General features: G+C 39.7%; 1 protein-coding gene across 6 annotated transcripts; it reads right to left on the minus strand.

Moving 5' to 3' along the window:
- Positions 1-4743: 4743 nt before the first annotated feature.
- On the minus strand, positions 4744-10157 carry LOC137835270 (protein SPA1-RELATED 3). 6 transcript variants are annotated; one of them, XR_011085060.2, is made up of 8 exons: positions 10010-10144; positions 8271-9387; positions 7947-8104; positions 6294-7251; positions 6023-6215; positions 5626-5937; positions 5325-5384; positions 4744-5239 (listed from the first exon to the last, which is right to left on the minus strand). XR_011085060.2 is itself a non-coding variant. In XM_068643701.2 (8 exons), exons 2-8 carry the CDS (start codon positions 9174-9176, stop codon positions 5051-5053), a joined length of 2730 nt encoding a protein of 909 aa, XP_068499802.2. In that variant the 5' UTR covers positions 9177-9387; positions 10010-10157; the 3' UTR covers positions 4744-5050. The 6 variants fall into 6 exon arrangements, 3 of the variants coding, with proteins under 3 accessions (XP_068499802.2, XP_068499801.2, XP_068499800.2); XR_011085059.2 differs by having other exon boundaries at positions 9700-10049; XR_011085058.2 differs by lacking the exon at positions 10010-10144 and adding an exon at positions 9618-9806.
- Between the last annotated feature and the right edge of the window lie 290 nt (positions 10158-10447).

The following is a 10447-nucleotide window of genomic DNA, read 5'->3' on the forward strand; positions in this document are numbered from 1 at the left end:
TGTTCACTATGTACTGCTCAACAAACATCTTGGAAAAATGTTGGAACGTGGTAATGTGGCCAGTGGGTATACTGACGAACCAGTCCAACGCCGTCCCGCTCAAAGTGCTCATGAACACCTTACAATACACCGCGTCTGAGCCCCCTGAGAGCATCATCTGAGTATGAAACGCCGTGAGATGGGCTTCAGGGTCCTCCACCCCAGTGAAAGACGCTTTCACTGCCACAGTGTTAGCCGGGACCACCAAGTCCATGATCTCTTGGGAAAATGGCATAGGAAAGCTGCGTGGTGGGGATGGGGGTCTGTCCCCTGCCGCACGCTCCTCCCGCTCCTGAAGGGCTTTACGCAGCTCTTCGTTGATCCTGTTGAGCTCTTCATTCCTTGCTTGCGAGGCCACCAGCGCCTCGTGCATCCTTTCCTGCTCAGAACGCGATGCAGCCACGTTCTCCTGCAGCGTCCTCATCATGTCCATCACTTGCGTCATGGACACAGCATCTTCGTCGGTTGATGGCGCAACTGAACTGGAGCGCGTTGTCCTCATCCTTCCTCAGCATACTCAGCAGCTCAAAGAACTCCGGACAAACGGTGAAAACTCCAGGAGTCGACTGCGATAGCGAGCAGTCGAACAGAAAACACTCGAAGCACCACCAACACAAACTATGGTTGGGAAACACCTTTTATACGTGCCCCACGGTGGGCGCCAAATGATCCTGCCGACAACTCGAGCGTGCAGGAATTGCCTTGTCGCTTGCTTGACCCGCCTCTGGCAACTGTGCTATCTGCAAGAACACTCTTAGAACCTCCTCCTTGGGAACTCCAAACGCAACCTGCAAACACACAGACGGCGCCTCTAGCGGCCGTTTGCACTCCGACGCTCAAGTTAGATCCCAGAATCACTAGAAAATAATGTGTGTAAAAAAAACAGTGTGTGTATTTCTCTCTGATTCTCTTTTTATCCCCCTCTGTGTCTGTGCCTAACAGAATTCTGCTACGCTGTCCTCTGCGCGTGTCAGAATTCTGTTATGCTTTTGTACGAAAACATACCACAGTCAGGGTCGTGGGTGTCTGGGTTTTCTGTCTGTACCTTTCACGACACGGAGTGCACCTTTATCTCGGTCGCGCCCCTCTCAGACAGTGACACGTGGAGGCATGCAACTCGCATCTAACCGTTCACATGCCTCCACCTGAAGGGCTCTAGCGCATCTCTTGTGCGCCTAAGTTATTCCCTTGCGGAGTAACTTAGCGCGTTTCTTCCATCTGGGTGAAATCGCACATTCCCAGGAGAACGCCAGGTGTGGCTGGACTAGGCACACTCACCAAGCATTGCTCTCTGAATACACGATTTCCCCTTCACGATGCCATGCACGTAATGGGTTGAGAGAGTAACCAATCACTGACCGGTTTACTGACTCCCTCAGGCCACTCTCGTGCACGACTATACCGACGAGGAGCTCTTCTTTCTCTGAGGTATGATCATGCGAGGTCCATGCGTAACGCTCTCGCTGGGAATCTCAGTCCCAGTTTAACTGCATGTAACACGAAACCCCGATGACCATGCACCCGATGACTGATCGGTGCTCTATTGCTTCTCGCGTTCTCCCCCGGGTGTTTATCTTGGAACTGATCTGTCGGTGGCCACTCAGTTACTGACTACCGATCTCCATACCGGGGAATCTCCTCCATGACTACTCTGCCACCTGATCCACGTGTCACCCGTTTATCTTGGAACTGATCTGTCGGTGGTCACTCGGTTATTGACCTCCGATAACCATACCGGGTGATCGCCTCCCCGATTTCTCTGCCACCTGATCCACGTGTCACCGTGCGAGTGGTCCACGTGGTTATCTGCTGCTGACGTCATCGACTACCGATGACCGACCGGATCAGTGGGTAAGCAACAACGAAACTCGTTTCCAAGGAAGAGCACCTGGCGAGCTTCACAACTTCTCCAATTGGTGCATGTTGACATTTGTGGACCGATCACACCCATTTCTAACAGCAAGAAACAGTATTTGATTACTTTCACTGATGATTTTAGTAGAAAAACATGGGTCTATTTTTTAATAGAGAAATTAGAAGCCTTTGCTGTTTTTAAAAATTTTAAGGCTCATGTTGAAAAGAAAACAAACTCATTTATTATAGCCTTACGTAGTGATCGAGGAGGAGAGTTTACATCACAAGAATTCAATAATTTTTGTGAAGTAAATGGTATTCGTAGACAATTGACAACTGCATGCACACCACGACAGAATGAGGTTGCGGAATGAAAGAATAGAACTATTATGAATATGGTTCGTAGTATGATTTCTGCAAAGAAACTTCCAAAGATTTTTTGGCCTGAAGTAGTCAACTGGACCGTGCATGTATTGAATCACAACCCAACATTGACTGTCAAAAATAAAACCCCAAAAGAAGCTTGGAGTGGAGTCAAGCCTTCAGTGGAGCATTTTAGAGTTTTTGGTTGTATTGTTCATGTTCATGTGCCTGACAGCAATAGAACCAAGCTGGATGATAAGAGCTTAAGTTGTGTTTTAATGGGAGTTAGTGAAGATCAAAGGCTTATCGACTTTATGATCCAACTTCTCAAAGGATCATAATGAGTCGGGATGTTGTATTTGAAGAAGACATGAATTGGGATTGGGATAATATTTATGAAGGATCCATTATGTGCGAATTGGAATGGGGTGATAGTGAGGAGAATACATTTGCATTTGACGAAAATGAAGATGGGAAGTGAATCTGATCTCGAAGCTAATATAGAAGGGGATAACTTTTCCTTTGAATCTTTGGCGGACATTTGCTCTCCTAGCTTAACTGAAGAAAGGAATAGAAGACCACCAGTCTGGATGAGAGACTATACAACAGGGGAAGGTCTTTCTGAAGAAGATAATGAAGCTCATTTAGCCATACATGCAGCTACTGATCCTATTCACTATGAAGATGCCTTGAAAAGTGAGAAATGGAGCCACGCCATGGATATGGAAATAGAAGCAATAAACAAAAAATGGCACATGGGAATTGACGGAATTACCCAAGGGAGGAAAGAAGGTTGGAGTAAAATGGATTTATAAGACTAAATTCAATGAAAATGGAGATGTCGAAAAATACAAGGCCAGACTTGTAACAAAGGGGTATACTCAACAACATGGGGTAGACTATACTGAAGTATTTGTACATGTAGCACGTATGGAGCCAATTCATTTGGTAGTAGCACTTGCAGCTCAAAGAGGTTGTTTTTCTCTTTGCTTAGAAAAACACTTTTCTCTTTCAAAACATATTTGAGCAAGCTTGTGCAAGGAACTAGGAAAGATCATACAAAGATTCTAAACACCCTAGACTAAACCCAAAACAAAAAGCATCATAGCTTCCAGTTTCATCATGAATTTGAAACATTAAAGCTCCCATGTTCTATAGGTCCCTCATCACAAAGAAACATATCAAGCTCCTTGAAAAAGAACTCGTACACAAAAATGAAATCATCATCATTCATGGTAGGTTTCCTATATACTTTATCCTCGCCAATGCATGCCTCAGCAACAATAAACTTGGAAAGGTTATCAGAACTAATCGTGAAATAAGAAACTAGTTCTTCCACCAGTTCTTTAAAGGTGAACTCGAAAAGGTAAGAGGCGACCTCCTTGAGTACCCAAAAGTACTCAAGATCAAGGATTGGAAGGAATTTGTCCTTCCTTTTTCCTTTTGGTACGTTTGGCTCATACCCACCTTGAGAGGGAACTTTATGTTTGCCTGCTTTTGAAGGGCCAACTACAATTGTGGCATTGAACATGAGGAAGGAAGAGAAATAATTTTTTTCTTCAATATCTACCTTATGTGAAAAAGAGTTCACACAAAAGACTAATCATCCCCTATGAGAGTAAAGGTCCATTTTCATTAGAAGAATCGAAACAAAAAAATCCATTGAAAACATACTTAAAGGATGACACAAAAATAGAGACAACAATAAATAGAAGAAATGGAGAAAAGCTCTCACGAAGGCAGCACAACGAAGGAGAGATGAAACAATAAAGATAGAAAAAACCAAATACAAAAAGATTTTAAGAATTTTCAAACGTTTCATATTTTGCATGAAACCAAAAGATCCAAACATCATATCCCAGGGCTATGTGACATGAAAAAAAGAATGTTAAGTTGTCTAAATGACATATTATACCATTAACACCTATTTGTATGTCGTACACCAAGTACATCTCATTTCTGGTTAAGGTTGCAAAGCATGAGCCTTTAAGGTTGTGAAAATACAACCTTGAAAATTTTCACTTTAATCAAGCTCAACAAAAAAATTAAGGTAGCAAAGCTCATTTGTGGTTTCCAAACTTTCTCCAAAGAATAGTCACTGGATCTTGTTCTTAATCATTAAATGCTTCTAAAATATTTCTCTAACTATTACTAATTTAAACATCGAAAAATCTTCTACAAATAAACTCTCATGGGATGCTTCATCAACAAAGTTCAACAACCAATCTAAAGAAGATTCAACTCGACCAAAACTCGACCAAAACTTGATCTTCTCAAAGTGTCTCTCAATAAACCTTGAACAATTCCAACTTATTTCCATTAAGAATAACTATAATTAAAAAAGTTGTTTGTAACTTGTGTATAATTTAAATTTTCTTAACGGAGAAACTTCATTAAAAACAATAGATTTTTATTTGTAGCTATTATCGAATTCTACACAAAAATAGTAGATTCCACTAGGTGAATGTAGTACTATCAAATTGAATATGGATCATAAACGTAATAAAATCTCATATAGATTTTGACCTTCACTTTTTTTTCCATGTGACACTATCTACAGGACTTGTTTTGTTTTGCAAGAGATCAACCTCGCTCTTCTCTTTAACTGCTTCCGCTATGAACTACTAATGCAAAAATTTGTTATGTTACAATTTGCAAATCATAATCGAGGAATCTATATACTTCTTTGTATAGCATTTAGTGGCAACAGAAGCTGATCTTAAACAAAGGTTCTGTCACCTCATGCTCAGCAAACTTTGTATCATTTGTAGAATGCTGTGTAGAGGCCAACAACCTAAACCATCTCCAGAATTTTGACATTCCCTGTGGAATTTGCGGCTAGCAAGGTGGATGACTGACCCCGCCAACAAACTGACGAAACGAATTGCGCTGCGTCATCCACTTCGTGACCGGAAAGAGGGTCTGTGTTCTGAAACTTGAATGACAGAGCAGGCATGGGGAAGGCTTTGTGGTATATGAACACCTGATCCACACAGAATGTTACCTTCAGTAGTACTGTAAAACCAACAGGAAAACTAATAGATAGATAAGGGACATGAATGAAATACCTCATTTGTCTCTGAACCAGTGGCAATGTAACCATCAGATACTGATAATCCCACAAAGTTCTGCAACAAAGGGAAGATGCATCAGCAAGATAATATATAATGCCTCAAAACTGAAAAAAGTGTCATAAAAATTGAATGGAAATTAAGTTTGAATATAATTCTTGGTGCATAATCACACACAGGTCCATCAATTAATTTGAGCAGGATATTAGGGTTTAGGGTTTAGGGTTTAGGTGAATTAATGCAAAAGTCCTTATGACTGAGAGAACTCGTGACAGTAAAGACACAAGTTACTTTTTACCTTGACATTCACGTGACCTGTGAATGATTGAATCGGTGAGTCTATAACTCGAGATGCACACGTAGACAAATCCCAAAGCTTTAAAGTGTTATCTGTGGAAGATGAGACAAGGTTGACAGTGTCTACAAACTTGATGTAGCTGACAGTCTTGTTGTGTCCAACCAAAGTACACAGCGGCATTTTAAGGTTGCGAAGATCATAGTAATATATTCGATGATCTGCTGAACCAAATGCAAGGAAACGAGAAGAATCCAGCGGGAACTGAACACAGCATACATTTGCCTTGGTTTTGATGGTGCCAACACTAACTCCCTGCAGAAACATCCCAGGTGAGAGAAACAACTCATTATACATCCAGCATAATATACATAAAACATGCAACAGATGACTGCAGTACGTTTAGTTTCAAAGCTGACATCCACCAAGTGCAAAAATGGAATTGCCTGATTGATACTCCATAGCTTGACAGAACCATCATCGCTCCCACTTGCCAACATTGTTGGGTCTGCTGACGAGAAATCAATGGACCACACTCGCCGCTCATGCTCCCTCATGTCAGAGACTACTTGACTTCTTGTCACATCCCATAACTGAATAAGAAGACAAGTTACAATATTGTTGTACTTACATACCACAAACAAACAATTCATGGATGGCAATGTACTTACCTGCACAACACCTTCAAAGTTACTTGAAGCAATTTGACTTTTGATGTATGCATTCCAACATAAACTGCTTAACTTTGACCTGCTAGCCATCTCCACAACTGGATAGTGGATATCACGATCCTCATTTATGATTGAATCACATTCAAACACTTTAATTTTCTTATTCACACCAGCAGTAGCAAAAAATTCTCCATCACGATCAAAACTGAGTGAACATACCAGGTTGGATGAATGCAAAAGATCCCCTTGTTTTAGGTCAGCCTTAACCTTTATCTTACTGAATGATAAATACTTGCACAAACCTTCAAGAAAAGGATTTATCCAAGCACTTGCACCCTCCCTGCACTGCTCTTTTGATTTCTTGTCATTGATGCAACTTCTTTCAGTCAAAACAACAGACCCTCTACCATCACTTGTTACAGGAGGATGCGTACTCACCAGTTTCCCAGAGGTATAGGCCGGTCTACATCGTGTCAAAAAGTATGCTGACTCAAGTTTCTTAAAGTTCTTCATTAGCCGTGAACTTTTTGAAAGAAAACCTCCGTTACTTTTCTGATCATCTCCTCCATCATCATCATCATAATCATCACATTCCTCAATGTTTTTAACATGTGTCCCTAGTCTCACTCGTTTTCTAGCCCCTAGATATTCAGAATCCTCACTGTCAACAATTGTCATTGATGGGAAACTTGATGCTGAACGATCATCACTCCCCAGTTCAGTACCAGTAATCTGCTTAAATCTAATTTGCTGCTTAGTCACTTCTTCAATATCCGAGCACAGAAAAGAGATAGTGTGTTGCAACTTCTCAGCAACTTCCTGTTTTCTCTGTTCAAGTAATAAAAGGAATTCTAGCAGCAACTCCTTATCCTCTATCCTTTGCCTCAGCTCTATTGCTGCTTCACGTTCTTCCATATCATCTCTTTGTTCATTAAGGAACTCGCTCTGCAACAACTCCCTGCAACACAAGTCAACAATTGGTTTAAAAATTATGTAATCTTTCTTACAGGATTGAAATCATCTACCACGTGGTGCAAAAAAGTTGCTGATTCTTCATATGAGACAAAAGCCAATTAAAGCTTCAAATTTCCATGAATGCTTATAGAGAGAAATATTTAAAAAATCTTATTTAGGGTAGAAATTCCTAAAATATTTCAACAAGTAAGCAAATGCAATACAATATTGTCATAGTTGTTTCGGAAAATGATTTATTACCTATCGTCCACCTTCAACAAAATTATAAATATCAGATATTAAACTTCTTAACAAAACTAATTCAATCCAACACAGCAAGATTAGTGCCAAAGTTACAACATAAACTCTCATGCTATTATTAAACCTATTTAATTAGTTTATGGAATAGACACTTCATAGTGACCTTGCATCTGAGAGATAAGTAAATCAGAGACACTTTAAGCTTATATAATCTCAGGAATTTAATGTAAAAATAGCTAATAAAAACTTAATTCAAAATAAATTTCCAATTAGCAGAATCAAAAACTTATAGTATCTCATAAATTGTAGAATTGGAAAACAAAAAGGGATAAGAAAACCAGGCATTCAAATGGAAGGTAATTGGGACATATCACAAACAAGTTGGAATTTGGTTATGTAATGTGAAAAAATTAAAAACCATGTGATGAAGATAATTACCCCAGTGTTGGACGACTACTAGGGTCAGGATGCAGTAACCATAAGCAAAAGGAAGCTTCTTTGGGCCACTTAAGAAGTAACTGTGGAGGAAGAACCCTATGTCTAAGGCTAGACATGGTTCTACTCTTTTCTTCTCTTGAGTTTAGCGGACAAAATAGCTGGTCACATACAAGATAATAGAATTAGAGTACATAAAAATGTAAATAGGGACTTTCAACACTGTATATTACATCCACTGTAAGAACAAAGTGAAGAAGATAAAGTATATCAAAGCACCCTATTAAAATATAAGAACTTAAGAGTTGTACAGTTTCTGTTATGAACCTCAAAAAGAAGAACCCCCAATCGATAAACATCTGAAGCACAAGAACTAGAGTCATCAGCAACCTCTTCAGGACTAGTGTACCAATTCATCTCCATTAGCAATATCTGCTTCATTGGAAATGATTGCTTCTTTCCTTCTACTTCTTCATCCTTCCTCCTATCTTTCATTTTATTTTCTTCTGTTTCTTCTATCAAAGATGCACGAGCTGCATACACAGCACTCGACAGCATGCAACTAGAATCTGACCGAGCAGTAGTTGTAGAAGTCTTGACAGGCACAAAATCTTCACTTCCCAAGCTCTGATGATGCATATCATGGGGACAGAGAGATGTTGGAGTTTTGATCTCACCACCTTGGTTGTTTAATCCTTCTCCTAGAGAATCCGAGCCAGTATCTGAACAAGATGCTGATTCAATAAACGAGATATGATTGAAAGACGACATGACAAAACAGGAAGGCCTCACATTATGAACTACAACTCCTTGAGAATGCGCTACACTAACAATTTCTACTATTTGCCTAAATATGTGCAAGCATTCAAAGGCATCCACAAATCGTTGGGGTTTATCCAACCACTGCCTCAAGCTAACATCACCCCATTCCACAGCACCATAAAAGGGGTCAACCTCCACTTCATCTTCACATAACCCAGAAAACCCACCACCCAAAGTTTTAGCATGATCACCTTGAGCCAACAGAACCCTTTCTCTTTCCCTTTTAAACCCCGAATCCTGCGATCCCTCACCCGAGAATGGGTTCCTTTCAGGATAGTGAACCCTTTGGTTCCTATCCGAAACTCCAGAACTATTCAAAGCCCTGGAACTGCCAGAATTCTGAAAAGCAGACCCTGAAGAACCCTCCATCTTTATCCAGTTAGAGTTGCATGTAGGCCAAGCACAACACATCCAAAAACTATGATCCTCCTCCAACTTCCCTCACACTCTGGCACCTCCACCATCACCATTATAACTCAAAACTCATTTCACTCGCTCCAAAAAAACCACAAAGACCGTGTATCAAAATCTACCTCTCAGCCTTTTCACACTTAACACGATCACAACTTCCTGTGGAGTCAGCACCGTGAAATCACAAACTCTTCAGTATGCAATCCTATCCCTTTAAACAAAAACCAGTATATTTAGATAATTAAAACAAAAAAAAAAGACAATTTTTTAACAGGGACGGATTAAAATTCAGGAAACCAAACCAAACCAAAAGAAAAAGATGCATAGACTCTTCCACAAAGGTTAAAGGTTTCTAACTCCAACACTAGAGGAAACATACACAGACCCTCAAAAAAAAGTACCAAACTTTATCCAAATTGATCAAAATCTCCCACCACCCACCTATCAGAGTTAGTAAATGGGCAGATAGAGAGATACATGTTGTAGAGACACAGACAAAGAGAGAAAGAAGAGAGAGGTGTACCAATGACACCATAGGAGGATCTCCTGTTTCTGCTAGGCCAACCTCGCAACAGAACCACACAACAAAAACTTTCTAGCTGCACACAAGCACACTGAAGCGCCACAGCCTCATAAATTCCAAACATTTTTCTTATTATAAGAAAATCACAAAAAAGAGAAAAAAGACGATAAAAAAATAAAACAAAAGTACAGAACAGACAACACCTCCCCAACACAAACAACAGTAACAATAATATAAAAAAAAACTGATAATGGAATAAAGAAAATGTTTTAGAATTAACAAAAGTAAAGTGTTGCCGTATTTTGCATACTCTTTAACCTCTCATCGCAGGCTCAGTTTGTTTCCACGTTGGGTATCTATTATTCTGTTACCCTTTTGAGCATTGAGTCAAGGACTCTGCCTTTCATTTCCTCTTCATCTTCGTTATCTTCCCTTGCTTCATACGTGGCTTTACCATGGCCTCAAAGGGTTCTATGAGAGAGACTGTTTTCTATTATTATAACTCGTGGGTCATCTTTGAAATTTCCAAAAAGTGACGCACACATATATTATTTTATTAAGATTCTGCTAACAAGTACTATAGCTTCCTATAATCATTGTTCTTTCTTTTCTAATAACATTTTTTTTATTCATCTATGATAACATTTTATTTGAAAATTCTATAAATCTTATTATAAACTTTTTTTCTTCTCATATATACTTTTTATTTACTCATTCATAATAAACAGTTAAGAATACAATAAAGATA

This window comes from Phaseolus vulgaris, chromosome 5, assembly GCF_051622355.1.
Source record: "Phaseolus vulgaris cultivar YP4 chromosome 5, ASM5162235v1, whole genome shotgun sequence".
NCBI classification, from domain to species: Eukaryota; Viridiplantae; Streptophyta; class Magnoliopsida; order Fabales; family Fabaceae; genus Phaseolus; species Phaseolus vulgaris.

What these genes read in the sequence shown, in the direction of transcription:
- LOC137835270 (XM_068643701.2), bottom strand. Translation starts at nt 9,176, where the DNA reads ATGTGTTGTGCTTGGCCTACATGCAACTCTAACTGGATAAAGATGGAG. An exon ending in TGGGGGTTCTTCTTTTTGAG is followed by an intron (nt 8,105 to 8,270) that starts GTTCATAACAGA and finishes GTATGTGACCAG; the next exon opens with CTATTTTGTCCGCTAAACTC. An exon ending in AGCTATGGAGTATCAATCAG is followed by an intron (nt 5,938 to 6,068) that starts GCAATTCCATTT and finishes ATGTTTCTGCAG; the next exon opens with GGAGTTAGTGTTGGCACCAT.